The sequence below is a fragment of the Pelophylax lessonae genome, assembly GCF_965119305.1.
Source record: "Pelophylax lessonae genome assembly, chromosome: 1".
NCBI lineage: Eukaryota > Metazoa > Chordata > Amphibia > Anura > Ranidae > Pelophylax > Pelophylax lessonae.
In genome coordinates this window covers 80,094,407-80,113,290 of record NC_138768.1, presented here as the reverse complement: position 1 = coordinate 80,113,290, position 18,884 = coordinate 80,094,407, and the positions used below count along the sequence as shown (strand labels likewise).

General features: G+C 42.5%; 1 protein-coding gene across 1 annotated transcript in view; it reads left to right on the top strand.

Moving 5' to 3' along the window:
• GDNF (glial cell derived neurotrophic factor) overlaps positions 1–18,884 on the top strand; it is a 104,504-nt gene that overhangs the window by 50,769 nt on the left and 34,851 nt on the right. Inside the window, exon 2 of the mRNA XM_082242696.1 lies at positions 3,827–4,057. Within this exon, the coding sequence (XP_082098822.1) occupies positions 3,853–4,057 (205 nt within the window). The 5' untranslated portion in view covers positions 3,827–3,852. The remainder of the gene's footprint in view (positions 1–3,826; positions 4,058–18,884) is intronic.

Sequence of the window (18,884 nt, the reverse complement as noted above, 5' to 3'; positions counted from 1 at the left end):
AGATACCACAGAAAACCTTTAGAGGTCCAGTGGATTCCATGCCTCGTTGAGTTATAGTGGGTGGTCATAGTGTTATGACTGATTGGTGTATAACCTAATAATATAGTCATTTACTCCAAACTTCATACAGCTATTTCAGGCTTTTCGGTCATCATCAGTGCAAAGCATGGAAACCTTGGCTTTTATGAGGGGGGACATGATAGCAATTTTTAAATATCTCAATGGGGATCTAGGCTTAGAAAAAAAGCTGTTCAGTCGAAGGGATTGCATGAGGACTCGGGGGCATACAATGCGATCAGAGGAGAAGCGTTTTAACCTCAGGCAACGTGGGGGGTTCTTTACTGTTAGGGCTACAAGATTGTGGAATTTTCTACCACAAGAGGTGGTTTCTGCAGGTAGTATGGTGGCTTTCAAAAGACTATTAGACATACATCTCAAGGATCAGAACATTCAGGGGTATGTGAGATGATTACAGCCACATACACCTACACAGGTTGAACTGGATGGACTATTGTCTTTATTCAACCTCACCTACTATGTAACTATGGAGTAGGGTTTCGGACCCAACGAGTTATGGTGAGAAGGCACTATACCAGGGGTCTTCAAACTATGGCCCTCCAGTTGTTCAGGAACTACAATTCCCATCATTCCTAGTCTTGTCAATAAATGTCAGAGTTTTACAATGCCTCATGGGATGTGTAGTTCCGCCACAGCTGGAGGCCCGTAGTTTGAGGATCCCTGCACTAAAGGAATCTAATAGCCATCCATAACCTGTATGGTTATACTGTATAACGGTATACTCGCTGGGTTCCAATTTTTTTTTTTATCTAGACCATATTAGAGAAAAGAGAAAATTCATTAGAAAAAGTTTACATTTCTATCAAGCACTGTAGCGCTGTACAGAGGTGGAAAGGGTTAACCAAGCGAGAGGGATGACTGACTATTTTAGCTTTGCATACACTTGGCTCCTGCGTTTCCCACACAGAGTATTTTCGCAGTGTAAACTTTGCTTTTACTGCATTCTTCCAGACATGCAATCACTCCGCGGACCGCCCTATGTACAAATCTTAGCAGAGTTATCAAGCCTGAAACACCAAGGCAAGTTCACACACATGTAGAGAGTGGGGCCCATTGTCAGGTGATTGTTTTATTTTAAGAGGGAGACAACAGCAGATGAAATGCAAAGATCTCGGTGAAGGTAAACCCTTTGTTCAAGTGAATAAGGCAACATTACAAATATCGTGGAGGTCTTGACAAATAAAATGAATATAAAAAAAACTGCTAATAATCCATTAATCTGTGTAAACATGACTATCTTCAAAGGGCTGATGATGTTGTATGTATGTTTGAAGTACATTTCCTGCCGGGCGCTAACTGTACAGGTGTTAAAAGATAAGTTTACATTTATAGGAAAAAAAATGCAGATTTTTTGCATGTAAAATGTGCTTTTTTTTTTTTTTTCTAAGGAGCCTGCAGGGCATTGGACTCACAATCAGCAGATGGTGGGTAAATGCCAGGATCCTGCAGAATCTCAGTATAGCTGTCTGCCCATACCTCCTGTATGGGCAGAAAGTTACTGAAGACCAGGAGGAATCAATGTGAACTTTGGGGGTGCTCACCAGTGCCCTTCGGAGTTCACTGAGAACTACAAGCCATCTGCCGCAGTGGAAGACAGAACTTGTTATTCATTCACTCACTCGCAGAACTCTTTGAATGATGGATGCAATGTCATTCTTCAAGAAAACTGTGGCCTGTTGCATAAATGTCAATAGGATAGGTATAGGATGGCTTCAGCTCCTGTTCCTACTCTTTTTGGGGGTTAATTGTAGAGATTCCAAAAATGACGAAGCGCATTTGAGGCATTCTCTACAGGTGAACAGGAGCCAAAGGCATGTTATAACAATCCAATCCACATTTATGCAACACTGAGTTGGCATATGCAGACAACCAGTGCCCAAAAGAGGTGCCGGTACTCTATTATAGCCTATAAATTTTGTCGCTCCCCTCCCCGCATCAGGGTCCCCACAGAGCGCCCCCCCCCCCCCTGGCCTGGGACTCCGGAGCAGGGGGACTCACTGGTGGTGACTGGTCTGGCTCTGGAGTGGGAAATATTCTTGGGGGGGGGGGGCAATTGAGGGGGCAGATGTCCAAAATGAGCGTACTGGTACGCTAAGGCACACAGAGAGGTGGCGGTATGCTTACCAGTGCATACCGGCCCACTTAAAGCACTGCAGACAACTACCATTTTGTGGAAGTCTACTAGAGTCTGACAAGCCAATCCTGGCAATCATGTACCAGTCTATTCACATGCCGAATCATCTGCCGCGTTTGGGGGGCATTTGAGCTGTACTATTTTTATTGTTTTGGTACCATGTAATATGTTACTAAAGGTAAACCTATCCTTTAACACAGTTTCTAAGACCATTGCAGAGTAGGGTTAGGTCAGACTGGTGCTTTATATGCTGTATGCCAGGGCAATAAAAAAGAACATACTCACTTCATTTATGCAATATATGCACATTTCCTTATGTTTTGTCTCTTTAAAAATTTGCAAGTAAATAAACATATTTGCTGATCCTGCCAGAGACTCTGTAACCTCCTAACTTCCTGTCTGAGCTGACAAAACTAAAATCCCAGGCAGTGTTGTCAGCCTTGTAGGAGTTCTCCACTGCAGAACAATTGTTCCTCTCCTCATCTGCTCAATGAATGGGGGAGGTGTTCTGTAGTCCAGTTGATGAACACTTGCTTGGGATTACAGTGCAGCAGAGGCAGAGTGTGCAGGAAGGTAAAAGCTCACTGGATTTCTGGCAGGATCTACAGGTGTGTTTTTATACATTCAGCATTTTTATTATAACATGGGGATAATCTTTGTGTACTGCAGAGATGCATTGCATTGGATTTTTTATTTTGACCAGACATACACCTTAAATCCTAATTCAAAATGGAATGAGGAAGAGTTTTTATTTATTTTTTTTTTTTCGTATATGGGTGTTTGTCTCCTTTGTGCATCTCTGATTTATACATGTACTTTAATAAATTCATAGCACTATAGTAGACTTTTGTCTGTGCTCCAGTTGTCCGGCAATCAGCACTGGAAACTGCCAGCCATTTACCAGTGACCCTGTGCAACTAATGGTGTCACTCTCCCCTTTCCCCCGTGCCATCTATGGCTTGTAATGGCAAAGGAACAGCTTCTAGTGGGCCCTGATGCTGTTTAAACTGTAGATAGCACGAGAGGGCTGAAGAACAACATGAATTGCATGATATCACTGGTAAATGACTGCCAGTTTCTAATGCTGATTGCTAGACAACCGAACCATGGACAGAAGCAAACATGGTACTATGCATTTATCAAGGTGCATGTGTTATATGGCTGTTTAAAGTTCATAGAGTAAAGCCCCGTGGGCCGAATGCCGTGCAACATCGACTGGTTCAATAAAAACCGGCCAGCATTCGGCCCGTGTGTATGGCTGAGAGCGCTGACCCGAGTGTTCTGGCGGGCGGGGGGGGGGGTTCAGTCCCCTTTGTCAGAACACAACATCTCAGCTGGGGAGATTGCTGTACTAACGTCAGATTTTTAGTACAGCGGCTCCGACTGGAACTGAATGTTTTTTTTTTTCATTCAAACCACTGGGTTGGACAGAAGGAAACTCAGTGTGTACCAGGCTTAATTCTAGGATGAACATCGACTTTAAAGGAAGCAAGGTCAATATCAACTTCCTCTGATCCTATTATAGGTGAAGAATAACAAACCTAATATAAATAAGAAACTCATTTGAAATCCTTTGAAATGTCATATTCTTTACTGTTTTTTGTTTCCCATAAGGTCCCTTTCTTGGAAGTCTTTCTAAGATGAAGTTATGGGCTGTTCTGGCTGTCTGCATTTTGCTGTCGAGCTCTGTGTCCAACACTCCATTGCCCTCACACTGGTTAGCTGGTAAAAAGAGATTTAATCAAGAGTCCCAGCTGGAGGACGAGGACACGGCTTTGGGGATGTACGAAGCAGCTCCTGAGCTTCCAACTGCCGTAAACGGCCAGCAAGATGTGCAAAACCTTTGTAAGTATGGCTTTTCATTCTGTTATCATATCACATAACCAAGACTGTACTGCAAGACTTCACATTATGAGTTCTTTTAGAACAGGTCTTCAAGTCAAGTTTTTGGTTTGTTTTTTGTTTTTTAAAACATTTGACTTTGGATGCCCAGTTGGTGGTTCTCGGACTTCTTTTGCCTTTTATGACTTCTCCCACAGCCATCCATATCTAGTGTTTCCTTGCAGCCTGGGGCACAAGCAAGACCTGAGTAAAACCTGATAAATCTAATTGATGCTGATTTCACTTTTCTGCAAAGGGTGGTGTAGAAAATTAGATTACTACTGTTTCTTCTAAAATATATTTTCTCAAAACTCTTTAAGGCATGATCTAATTTTTTTATGACAGAATTAACATTAACTTAAGGACGTAATGATTATATTTAAATATACTTCTTGGTACAAGGCATCCTAGTTAACTAGATATATTTTAATTGCCATCCGTTTATTGGCCTGTTGAGAATGGTAGAATCTGAATCAGCCTTATACTAAAAGACAGATCCCTAAGATATTGCTTTGCCTTACCCTACTTTGATTTGAATTTGAACATTTTAAAAAGGAAATGGAATTGTTTTGCAGTTTCTTTATTGATATCTTTCATGATTTTCTGACTAACTGTAATATTCCATGATTCATATATATTGTGACTGTACTACAAATGTGTATTATATACCTATGGTCTGCCTATGGTCTATACCAGGGGTCTCAAAACTTTTTAAACAAAGGGCCAGTTTACCATCCTTCAGATTTTAGGGGGCCAGACTGTGGTCAGAGTAAAAAAATTACATAGCGCCCCTGGCCAGTAGGAGGAGGGATGGTGCCCAATATTAGGTAATATTGATAGGAATAATGTCCCATCGTTGGTGTCAGTGGGAGGAATAATGTCCCATCGTTGGTGTCAGTGAAGGAATAGTGCCCCATTGTTGATATCTGTGGGAGGAATAGTCCCCCATTATTGGTGTCAGTGGAAGGAATAGTGCCCCATCATTGGAATCAGTTGAAGGAATAGTGCCCCATCGTCGGTATCTATGGGAAGAATAGTCCCCCATCATTGGTGTCCGTGAAATGAATAGTGCCTCATTGTCAGTATCAGTGGGCGGAATAGTGCCTCATTGTCAGTATCAGTGGGAGGAATAGTGCGCCACAGTCAGTATCAATTGTGCACTATCATTGGTGTCAGTGGGAGGAATGGTGCCCCAACATTGGTGTCAGTGGGAGGAATAGTCCCCCATCATTGGTGTCAGTGGAAGGAATAATGCCCCATCGTCTGTATCAGTGGGAGGAATAGTGCTTCATATCTGTGGGAGGAATTGTCAAGGGCCGGATAAAGGCATGCAAAGGGTCACATCTGACCCATAGGCCGCAGTTTGGAAAACATTGGTCTGTACCTTGTACTACTAATGCCTGACAAGGCTGATAAGACTATGTAGTGTACTGAGCAATGCAGACAAACTCTAGGGCCTGTTGGGCAGTGCAGTAACCTAGAGGTCCATAAATCAGCAGTATGGCCTGTTGCAATCAAGCCAATACTATAAGAAAAAGCACTGAACATTTTTAGGGCACATTGGTGTGCTTTACAGATGTATTTCGCATCACTTGCTTCTGAACAGAGAGAACTCCATGAGATACCACAAGTCTAAGATACCCTACTGTCTACATTTATGAATAGGCCATAAATGCCGGTCACACTGTGGAGTTACTGCGGTGTAGAGTAAATAGTGGCCTCATAATATTACTGCTAGAAGGGGGAGGTGGGGGAGTGCAACTATTTAAATAGAAGTTACTGGTACGTCTGTCTGACTGCCTATCTTATTCTGTGACTTCAGTCAGATATTAGGCAAAGCGGCTACCGAAAATATGCTTTGCCATGGCTGAAGGTTGAATCTGATTGGTTCATACAGCAGAGGTGTGTCTCCTCTTTATAGGCTTCAGGTTTCCGCTCTTGCTTGGTATTGACCCCTTCCTATTGTGTTAGATTAAGTGGATGTGAATGAGGGTGGACAGGACAGAGACCTGGTTATCCAATCTCTTTTTTGGCTGGGAGGCCAAGTGATACTGTTAGCAGTGTCAGTTTCCTCCTGTCTTTGCTGCCATGGGAAGGGGAACCCTGTGTCCTTTTTCACACTAAGAATCTGTGAAAAGAGCAGAAGAAAGAAGTCTTTATCAATCTCAAAGAAGAAGGCTTTGACCTCGGCACTTTCATGTCATATTCCTTACTCAGCACAAATGGAGTAGCTCTGGATTAGCCTCTGGCATCTCCACTATGATATAATAAGTAGTAAAACAGATCCAATGCAAAGGCCTTTGATGCCCTTTTTGTACAATTACAATGAGGAATTTGGTGTACAAGGCTAGAACAACACATAGTTCTATGAAATATAATTGGTCCTATATGCATTGATATAAAGAAAATATAAATGCAATGTTTGTAAAAATTAGAACACCAGCACAGAGTGAAGTAAACTTTAAATTGACTTTCCTGTTCGAGAGCAATGCCAATTTCAGCTGGAAGGATGTCTGTAGTTCCTTTTTTATTTTTATTTTTTTCCAATTTTTTAAATTAAAAAAAAAAAATCAGTATGCAATTTCCTTCTATGACTGATGACTGTTACACCATGTCAATGGTATTTTCTTATATCAGAAATGCAATGCCTCCCTAAAGCACGTTACCTGCCCCCTGTACTACATACAGAGTTTCCTATCATCACTTCCATTGTAAGGAGGCCCACTCATTACACTTACAGTGCCCCCGTCTGGTCAGCGTCTGATACAATCTCTATGAATTTGTGTGCCCCCAGGCCTCTCACTGTTGAAAGAACGTTAGATAACTCCCCAAGGGGGGATAACATTGGTGGGCCTTTGCACTGAATTCAAAAAGACTGAAAATATGTTTAGGCTTTATAAAATACATAATGTTATGGTAGCTTTTGGTAACTATACGGTTCCCCAACCCTGTACTGGGAATATATATATATATATATATATATATATATATATATATATATATATATATATATATATATATGTGTATGTATGTGTGTGTGTATATATATATATATATATATATATATATATATATATATATATATATATATATATATATATATATATATATATATATACAGTATATATAAATATCTGACATACCTGGGCTTTTGAGGTTGGTAACTTGAGAGAACAGAAAGCCGCACCACTGGTTGAAGATGTGCAATTATAAAATCCAAATTTATTGAAATCCAGGGATAAAAACATTCAAGATGTAACCACAACAGACAGAGACATGGGAAAAAAGCACGGCGGTTGACGCGTTTCACGGAGTCTTCCACTTAGTCGTAAAGTGAGGTGGAGGAGCTTAGAGTTGAGAAAAGATTAACTGAATTAGTTTATTCCGCCACAAAAAATATGTATAAATAGTCTGTAGAGACAAAAAAAAAAAACCTTTGCAAAAGGAAGAAGAAGTTTCAAAGTGGACAGGTTTATTTTTTACTGTAAGAGTTGTGAATATGTAATAATAATAGTTTTTCATAGGAACCTATTCTGGCTTACGTTGTTGATGGTTTTAAAGGGGGACTGGTTGAGTCTCAAATGCATAAAATACAAATAGCTACTAGTACTGTATTTATAGGGAAAAACATTGTAGAATGTAGTATTGGATTGCCTTTGGAAACCAGAAAGAATTTGTTTTTGCCTGTTGGAATAATTACATAATATGAGGGTATTTGCCAGGGTACTTGCCTTCCTTTGAATCAACTGTGGTTTTAGGATTCTGTGGATGCTTTTTGAGGATGAGTTTTCTTGAACTTAATGGATAGGGGTGTTTTTTCATCCTGACCTACTATGTAAGTGTATGAGACAAGCATCCAACTATTTGGAGTTTACCATGAATTATGAGTTATTTACTGTTTTAGTTAACTGTAGTTACTAACCAATGTACACGGGAGGACAATATTCCACTAGTGAAGGGTATTATAAAGTAAATCAGGGTATTTTTTGTGTTGTGGCGTGTTCCTCAATGTCACTGCAGAATTTAGCAGTGACATAGGGTTTTGAAGGAAGGAATCAGTGCGTAGGTGGAGGACCCAGGGATCTGATACACTCAAAAGTGTCTGAGCATGCCACTCTAAAAAGGAGGAGAGGTAGGAGAATTAACCCCCCAGGAGAGGTGAGTATTTAGTGTTCTACTGCAAAAAAGTAAAGTTTTTAAAACTTTAGAACAGCTATTCTCAATCAGGGTTGCAAAGGTTTCTCCTGAAGTAGGTCCCTGCATAGTTCCACTTGGCAGTTGCAGCAGGATGACACGGTTTATCTTTTTAGAGGTTTGTAAGGCCCCTATCAGACAGGCGGACTCTGGCAAAGGATCCGCCTGCTGAGCAAGTGATCTTCTCCACTGATCTCTGCTGAGCGGGTGGATGACAGGACACGGAAACAGCCTGCTTTCCTCTATGGCGGGTTGGATGGAAACAGACTACCTGTCCATTTCCATCCGAATGTTATCCGATCTGCCAGATGGATACGGAACAGATTCCCCATCCATCTGTTTTTAGTGGACAGGATCAGACCGGATGTCAGCGGGTGTCTACGGACTAGGGCTGGCCCTACCATGGGTCCCACTGGGTCCATTGGACCCAGGCAGCACTTGGAGAGGGGCAGCAAATTGACACCCAAGATTTTTTTTACAGCAGTTTTGTGTGTCATCAGTTTGTGGCGCATTACGGACGGCATTTCCCCATCTCATACTGCCGCCCGTTGGGCAAACTGATGAGTTTGAGGAGGGGGAGTGTCTCCTCTGGGGAACGCCCCTCAAGTGATCGTGGTGTGTGCAATGACATCAGACATCACGGCAGGCTGGATCTTCTCGGGCGGTGGGCACTGCAGACACAGGAGTGACAGGAGGACTGAAGACAGACAGCGGGTGTTTGGTGAACCGGTCCGGTAATGAGTCATGGAAGAAGATAACAGTATATATAATATTTTCTAAAGGTTATATTTATATAAAATAATGGATGTGGAGGGCCTTTTGTTGGGCTTGATTTTTTTTGGGGGGGAGGGGGGGCAGCATTTAATTCTCGGACCCAGGCAGCACAATGTCTTGGACCAGCCCTGCTACGGACACATGTCCGTTGACATCCATTGAGGGCAATGGCTGATCTGATCAGATCCTCCTAAAAAACTGACAGGTGGACCTGATTGATCCACCCGTGTGAAACGGGCCTAAGGGTTGGATTCTTTCTACTGACGCCAATGTAAGGAGCGTTTTTTACCCTCCCAACAAATTGGTTTTAGTGATGGTTTCCGGAGACCTGAAAATTATTTTAGGGGTTCCTCTGTTAAAAAAAAAAAGGTTGAAGGGCTACTTTAGACACCTGACAGGGTCTTTACAAAGTCTAATATGGGGGTGATTTGTTAAACACCTGAAAATGTTTATTACCTGACTGCCTCTGCTCTCACTACGCTGAGTAACTGACCTCCAACAAGCATGTAGCAAATGAATTTAGTAAAGTGAGAACTCTACTTCCAGGTCATTGACACAAAGTCTGGAATTCTTTTTATCAGCCTAATAGCCAGCACTTTGTCTTAGTACTGGTTTCCTATAATATGCGTGTAATGGCTGAACATGATGAGTAGATGTCGTGCACAGGTTAGCGGCAGAATGGGAGCAGTAGTAGATGATCCATGATCAGAGCTGCACTCATCCCTGTATGAACATCTGGTGATCTGTACAGCTGTTGCCCAGATGTCTCATTCCCTGCAGTTACAGTGCTCCCACTGCGTTTTCCAGTGTTTGATAGATATTACTGTATGCTGGGTGAACTTCCCAACCTGTTAATGATGGTGAAAAGAACAAACCATATGCAGGAAACATTGACATAGTCTGGGGGCAACAAATGAGCCTCTGAAAATAGATAGTCTAGATTTTATCTGCCTATAGCCTGATTCTGCTGCTTTGCCCCTATAATGTAGGATTACACACTGATGTCTGAGTTTGTAGTAATGACAGTTAATAGATAGCTATTCTAGGCTCAGGAGTGCTCTTGGTGAGAATTGATATCTGGTCTTATTAGCTTGTTGCAGTGACAGCTTATCAGTGGTATTGTAGTTGTAGATGGCATGAACTCCTGATACACTCTAACCCATGGATACATATACACTCACTGGCCACTTTATCAGGTACACCTTGCTTGTACTGGGTTGGACCCCCTTTGCCTTCAGAACTGCCTTACTTCTTTGTGGCATAGATTCAACAAGGTGTTGGAAATATTCCTCAGAGATTTTGGTCCAAATTGACATGAGAGCATTTGTTGGCTGCACATCCATGATGCAAATCTCGCATTCCACCACATCCCAAAGGTGCTCTATTGGATTGAGATCTGGTGAGTGTGGAGGCCATTGGAGTACAGTGACCTCATTGTCATGTTCAAGAAACCAGTGGTGAGATGAATTGAGATTTGTGACATGGTGCATTATCCTGCTGGAAGGAGCCATCAGAAGATGGGTACACTGTAGTCATAAAGGGATTAAGATGGTCAGCAACAAGGCATTTTTATCCACACAACTGCCGCTCATTGGATATTTTCTCATTTTCTGACTATTCCATCTAAACCCGAGAGATGGTTTTGCATGAAAATCTCAGTAGATTAGCAGTTTTTTAAATAATCGGACTAGCCCGTCTGGCACTAACAACCATGCCACGTTCAAAGTCACTTAAATCCTCTTTCTTCCCCACTCTGATGCTCGATTTGAACTTCAGCAAGCTGTCTTCACCGCGTCTAGATGCCTAAATGCATTGTTTCTGCCATGTGATGTTGTGGTGCTCAGATACAATATAGCACCACACTTATAACAATATGACTGTACAAGCTTCTTTGGATCTACCAACAACTATGTAGATGGGACCTATCTGTTTGGATGCAGATTGATTCGACTGTTTATGTAGATCCTCATATTACATATATAGTTTTGGTAAATTTAAAGTTAATCATACAAAGATTGTATGATGAGATGTTAATGTTTTTAGCGAGCTTTATGCTGAGCACACAGGGGTGTAAGATTCTTGCTTTAGGTGGTCACTAGCAAGGTGAATAAGTGAAGCTTGTTATACCATCTAGAGATTTTAAAGCTGTTTGGGTATGACAATTTTTACATCCTGCTTGGACCAATGTAAGTATGTATGTATGTATGTATGTGTCATACCAGTGGGATCCCAGTTGAAGCTGGAAATCACTGTAGAAGGCACTGCTACTGCAGTGATCTCCACTAACTTTCATGTCCATGCCAAGCAGCTGTACTATTGCATTGTGAACACAGGTGGATGCTCAGCTTGGGCACCATTCAGGGAACAGCTTGAATTTTCTCAATGAATGGGAAGCATTCTCTGATTGGATTACCACCACCACTGTACCTCTCCACTTTGTCCAATCAGAACGTTTTGCATTCATTGAGAAAATGCAAAGTGCCCCCTAAAGGTCACCCATGCTGAGACAGTGACCTCCTTTGCATGCAAGGTACCTGGGACTTAAGCCCCGTACACACGTACCGATTGTCAGCCGTAAATATTCGGCCGACGACCGATCGGCCGATTGTAGGCTTGTTAGTATGATGCTTCCGACAGCCGACAGCGCATTTTCGGCCGAACAGAATCTGTCGTGCAGTCATTAAAATTTTTGTTGGCCGTCACCAGAACGCCCGATTGTTCGCCAGTCAGTACAGATTTCGGCCGACAGACACGCCGATTAGCAAGACTGGGCATGCTCAGAAAAGAAAAAAGACAAGGAAAGTGAACCATCACATGGCATCACTTCTGCAGTCGGCTGTTGTTGGCCGACAAAATTCGTGTGCAGTCTTTTGCAGTTTTCAACAGACACGACAGCCCTGGACAAAAGACGGCCGACCGTTCGGCCGACAATCATCGGTACGTGTGTACGGGGCTTTAGAGTAGCAGGGCCTACTACAATCATTTCCAGCTTCCACAGGGATCCCACAGGTATGGCACATATCTACTTACATTGGTTCAAGTTGGACCAATGTAACTATGAAACAATTGCCATACCTAAGCTTCAGTTTTAAGGAAACGTATATTAGTTTTGTATATCTTTTTTCAGTTTTAGTTTTCACGTTCTTCTAAATCTTTTGTCCGCAACACTAAGCCCTGGTTCACACTGAATCCAACTTTGAAATTGTGCTACTTTACTTTGAATCGCACTATTTAAAAGCCACATGGCAGTGCGACTTCAGGTGTGAATTGGCTGAAATCTGTATGACTTTATTTACAGATGTTCGTGAAAGTCACACCTAAAATCGTCAAAAGTAGTGCAGGAACGACTTTTTTAAATCAGTGTGGCAACGCAAAGTCAGCGTCACACCAACTTGAACAGTTCAATTGCCAACAGGAGCCATGTTAGGATAGGTTTTCACTTAGGAGTGGATTTACTAAAACTGAAGAGTGCAAAATCTGGTGCAAAAACCAATCAGTTTCCAGTTTTTTTTATCAAAGCCTAATTGAACAAGCTGAAGTTAGAAGCTGATTGGCTACCATGCACCAGATTTCGCACATTTTTAGTTTTAGTAAATCAACTCCTGAAACTCCTAAATCAACTGTTGAAATTGTTGAAATCGAATTGAACATGACGTTTAGTAAGCTATAGCATCAAATCAGAAACTTTCGTTGCTCTCATTTCTAAATTGTGCTTGTATTGGTTGCTGTGGTAGAGTACAGTGTACATCATCCTGGCATTACTTTTTTTTTAAATACTTTTTTCATTGCTTTATCGAGTGCGTCCTAAAGTTAGAACTTTTCTCATGACTTAAAACAATAGGTCTTCCAAGGGGTATCATGCTTGGCCATTACCTTCAAGGTAAAAGGAGCTGGATACAGAAGGATAGGTGTGTGCTTGGATGGTGTAATGTAATCACGTTCAAAGAATTCCATTGCATGATACACAGCAGATAAAAAAAAACAGAGGAACTGATCTTGTTGTTTTCAGAAGGCATCTTGCACACACAGGAACATAAACCTAAAATTACAGCAAATAAAAAACACTTGTTGGCTTCTTTCATGTGTAAGTGAAAAGCAGATGTAGGAGAACAGAGGAGTCAATGTGTTCTACCTTATTGTGTGCCACCAATATGATGTGGTGGAACTCCAGCCATGAATAAACTGTTGACTTTTTCTTTTTTATTTACTTGAGGTTTCTCCCTAATCTCCAAACTGGCTCACTGTTCTGCTAGGCAACTTAGCCCAAGGAGGGCCATATGGAACCCAAATGTCTTTACTCTAAGGCCCCTTTCACACAGGCGGACCGTTCAGATCCGCCTGTCCATTTTTTTTGGCAGATCTGAACGGATGCCCCATGCATCTCTATGGGGGATCGGATGTCAGCGGAGACATGTCCGCTGACATCCGATCCATCAAATCTGGACGGATGGAAACCCTATTTTCCATACGTCCAGCGGATCGGATGGGATCGGATGAGAACGGACCGACGGTCCGTTCCCATCCGATTTCCCCCATAGAGATGCATGGGGAACTGACAGCTGTGTCACATAGCGCGGAGGCACAGCTGTCATCCTCCTGCTCAGCGGGGGATCGGCGGCTCGATCCCCCGCTGAGAAAAATGGAATCCGTCCGACGGACGGATAGTGTGAAAGGGGCCTTAAGCACTGTAAGTCACAGCATGCTTTCTTAAGGGCTCTTTCACACGGGCGTTCCAATCAGATCCGCCTGTCAGTTTTTTAGGCAGATCTGATCGGATGCCCCATTCAGCCCTATGGAGCAGCAGATGTCAGCGGTGACATGTCCGCTGACACCCGCTGCCATCCGCATCCGATCCTGTCTGTGAAATCCGGACGGATGGAAACCCTATTTTCCATCCGTCCTGGGGATCGGATCGGATGAGAGCAGACAGGTGGTCTGCTTTCATCCGATTCCCCATAGAGAGCAGCGGGGCTCTGACACCTCCCTCTCTGCTGAGCAGAGCACGGAACGTGTGAAAGTGGCCTTAGAGATATTATTTTAATGTCACACTTCCAACAAAAATCAAATGGTTAAGTCCTATTTTTAGGATAGCAGGAGGATCCCTGCAAATCCTTGCTATTTGGCTCTGTAACTACACAACTTATTGTGTATAGTACAGACAGATGACTGGTGTGGACTTACCTTTTATCCAATAATATCTGAGCACCCTTCTATCACCTTATCCAGAGCCCCTATTCGCAGTTTTCAGGTCCTTTCCCTATGTCTGACTCAACATGCAGAATCACATTCTTTCTAATGGTTAAGGTTTACATTTGTAGGGGTAAAACTTTGTTGCAAAACTATGCGATCAACAGCGCATGTTCAAAACATAAGTACTCCATCAAATATAGTGTAAATGTAAACAACCACTTATAATAATAATAGTAATAATAACAATAAAAAAGTTCTCTGCGCAAATACAAAAAGATGTATATAAATGTTAATAAATATTAATAATCGATATGAAAAAATCATGCAATAACAGTCCCCACAAAAAAAGTCCAGCATTGACACCATGCGGATCCCTTTAAATCAGGCATGTCCAACCTGCGGCCCGGGGGCCGCATGCGGCCCACTGCCCCCTGACAATTTTTTTTTTTTTTTTTGCTGGAGAGGAAGGAAGTCAAGTCGGGGGCACGGCCACAGAGGCAGCCTTGGAGGGGATCATCCACTAGTTGTGTTAAATTAGTGCTGGGGGGGGGAGGCGCGGTAGCATGGGAAGGGCACGGCGGCGTTTTTATTACTTATATACCTTAACTACAGTATATATTTTATATGCGGCCCGAGAAAATTTCTCTACACTCAATGTGGCCCAGAGAAGCCAAAAGGTTGGACACCCATGCTTTAAATCTTCCACCATGTGAACACACTCCTTCAAAAATGCAAAGTGCAAATTCTTCTGAATAGCAGTAATGGTGACACCTTCCGTGCTGAGAAAGATGGCAGAAATGCACATTTACCGGATGATATTGACCCCTCTTACCATATGGCAAGTAGAGGTCCAGATAAGCCTGTAAGATCTCCTTGATCTAAATGGGATGCTTGTTGTATCCTCCCGGAGGGTCCTTTCCATACACTGGCTGCTTGTATCTCAGGAACCACGGACATAAAAAAAGATATTCTCCTCATGGTGTAATATTTAAAATTTTGCCAGTTTATTTAAGATAGAAAAAACTGGGCCCCAATAGGGCAAATAAAATATACAGTATTGGTTTACAAATGGACTCGCAAGCTTAAAAAGTTCTCCCGCGCGGCTTCCAGCACTGCACAGGGGAGTCACGCCGCACTGGAAGAGCCTGATTCAGCGTGTGTTCCGGGCTGAATCGCAAAACGTTGAAGGAGTGTGTTCACATGGTGGAAGAATTAAAGGAATCCGCACGGTGTCAATGCTGGACTTTTTTGTGGGGACTGTTATTGCACGATTGTTTTCTAATATCAATTATTAATATTTATTAACACATATTTTTGTATTTTCACAGAGCTCTTTATTAATATTATTATTATGATTAGTGGTTGTGTACATTTTTCGCTATATTTGATGGAGTACTTATGTTTTGAACATGCGCTGTTGATCGCATCATTTTGCGACAATTTTTTACACATATTGTATGGCCCATGGTGGTTTGAAGCAGCAGCAGTTCTATATTTATTCACTTTTAGTATTTAATTTTTTTGTTTGGCGCGAATATATTTACATTCACTTACATTTGTAGGCGTAGTCACCCTACATTCCAAAAAGTACATCTTTTTTAGAGTGTACTGTGCAGGTGTTTTTGGCCTCAAAAGACTTCAATGCGAAAACACTTTAAAATCGCCAAGAATACGTTCTGTTTTTGATCGGAAAGCAAAATAGATTGACTTCAGTACAACCAGTCTGCCAATAGATTGATCAAAACTCATCCAGTTCCTGCTGAACTGGTCAAATTTCAATCTGTTTATGGCCAAATTAAAGGTAGATTTCATTAGATGACTGGTGGTCACCAATGTGGAGGAATCCAATGCTAGTCTTTTACATCGGCTTCCATTATAAGGGTGGGGGGTGGGAACCTAATGCATATTCTGGCTATAGTGAACGGTTAAGTGGATTGTTGGAGATCCAGCTTGTGAAAGGCAAATGCACTCATCTCTACTGGGTGCCTTGATGCATTAGATCAATTAGCCATGGGCTGGTATGTCTTCAGAAGGGTTGTCTACTGTCTTATTTTATTGTTTGACATATGCAAATTCAAAGATACCTTTGTAACTGCTGTGCAGTCTTGCATGGCATCAAGGCATACCACTGCAATTCTGCAGTCAATATATCGCCACACAACCAATCTAAAAACTAAAGCTAAACTGCAGATTATATAAGCTTTAGGAGATGTGTGTTAGCAGCGTTGATTAGAGCACACCTGCATATGTACAGATGCCTTAGGTGAACTGCTAATACTGTCTTCAAAATGGCATTAAAGTGGTTCTAAAGGCAAAAGATTTACCTTAAAGCGGAGTTCCAGCCTGTAAAAAGAAAATAAATAAATGAAAAGTCAGCAGCTACAAACACTGTAGCTGCTGACTTTTAATATAAGGAAATTACCTGTCCAGGGATCCCGCGATGTTGGCACCCCTAGCCAATTCATCAATCGGCTTTGGGTGCAGGGGCCGCCATCTAAGGGAGACAGGAAGTGAAGCCTTTACAGCCTGTTTTCTACTGCGCATGCGCGAGTCCCGCTGGGCTTTCTGAGTAGTCCCGCTGTCTTCTGGGACCTGTGCGTCTCCCAGAAGGCAATGCGGGGGGGGGGCCCGAAATGTCATACATCCCCGTGATCACCGTGCGGCAATCTTACCTGGTAGTGGAAGCGGGTACCTGGTTTTGACAGGTATCCGCTCCCCCTCCTCTCCACAAAGGGCCAGATGTGGCAGTGGAGGGTACAAACAAGCGGAGCTTCCCCTTTTGGGTAGAGCTCCACTTCAATGCATTTTTTGCATTAAAGCAGTTGTAAAGCCTAAATTCTTTTTTTTTTCTAAAATAAGACGTGTTGTAGTTACCTGCTCAATAGTTTTGCACAGAGTGGCCCTGAACCTCCTATTCTGGGGTGCCCTGCTGGAACTTTAGGCCCCTCCTCCTCTGTGTGCACCACCATAGCAAACTGTTATGGAGACACAAGTGCAGGCTCGCTCCTGAGCCAGGGTGTGTGTCTATAGATACATACAGTGCAGCTTGGCCCCCGTCCCTCTCTCCCGCTTTACAGGATTTGACTGAAAGTAATTACTGGCTTCCGTGATTCCTGTGAGAAAAGAGAAGGGAGAAGAGCTGCTGCAAACAGGCCCAGCGCTGGATCGAGAGAGGGCTTAGGTAAGTGTTTAAAGGGGAGATGGAGGGGAGGATATTGGAAGCTTTTTTTACCCTAATGCAGAGAATGCATTAGGGTAAAAAAAAAAAAAAAAACCTTTGCATTTTTAACCACTTTAAAGTAAAAAAAAAAACCTATTGATAGCACCTCCCCCAGCCCCCTCAAACAGTTGCCTGAGTATTCTCTCTATTCAGCGCTCTCCCGTCTACAGCAGCTCTTCTTTCCTCTTCTTGTATTCACTGAAAGCTCTGGCAGCAGCGGGGACCATAGACTCCTGCTGCTGTCAATCAAATCCTTTGAGGAGGGTGCAGGGGGCAAGGCTGAGCCGCGTTCTATGTGTCTATGGAAGCATGCAGCCCGACTCGGGAGCGTGCCCGCACGAGTGCCCCCATAGCAAGAGGAGTGCTATGGTGAAGGGGAGGACCAGAGAGCACCGGCGGGGGATCCCAGAAGTGTAGGATTGTAGCCCTTTTATTACAGGTTCATTGCTGAGCTTTATTTTAGGTGGGCAAGGCTGCAGTTGACCCTGAAAGAGAAGTGCTTGAACCAGTCACCACACTTTATTTAGGATAGGATTAGGATTTAGCATAATGATTAATCACTTAGTCAGTATAGGTGCAGTTTGCATACGTTTGACTTGTACTTGTATCTGTAGCGTACACGTGGCTTTCCTAATAGAAGAATAGACCTTGATGGGTGCCAAGATCCAACCACAAAAATTAAAAAAGACTGACTTTTTTTATTTCAGACAGAAACAGAGGACGATATCATGGAATCCAATGAGGCATACGTAATCTCTACACGAAAAACCCAGATTGAACTTGTGTTATGATTACTGTTTCCAGTCCATTGTTAAAAATTGGCTTTTCTAATGTTGGCTGTAAACTGTCCTAGATCAGTTGTTTTGTAAAAATAAAACAAAAATTTCAGAAGGAGAAATGTATGGCATAAAATTAAAAGCATTATCTCATGACACCAGCAATTTTTTTTCTCAGTGCACATGGCTTCACCACAGTGAGCACTTTATAGCACCGAAGGGTGAGAAGAGCATTGTGGTCTATGATCAGAACCCACAAGAGCTAGATAATGTTATAAGATAGTGCAGCGCAATCCTATTGATGCATCATAATTGTTATTAACATGCTCCAGAAAGAAAGTCCCAAGAACTCAGGTCCCAGTGTAGAAAAAGGAAGAGATGACTATCCCAGTGGTCAATGGTTCTAGAGCAGATAACAATTCTGTGACAATCAGAAACAGGTGCTCCAGAGATCCTGCCACCATATCACTCTCTGCCTCTCACCTTATCCTTGTGACCCTACAGGGTCAAACAGCATGTAATATCCACAAGGAAACAATGGAAACCACCTCCACTCCTTCACTCCTTGAAACACAGTATGCCAGGTGTATACGCCTTAGATCCTCCTTAATATCTGGAGACCTCAGTAAGCAAAAAG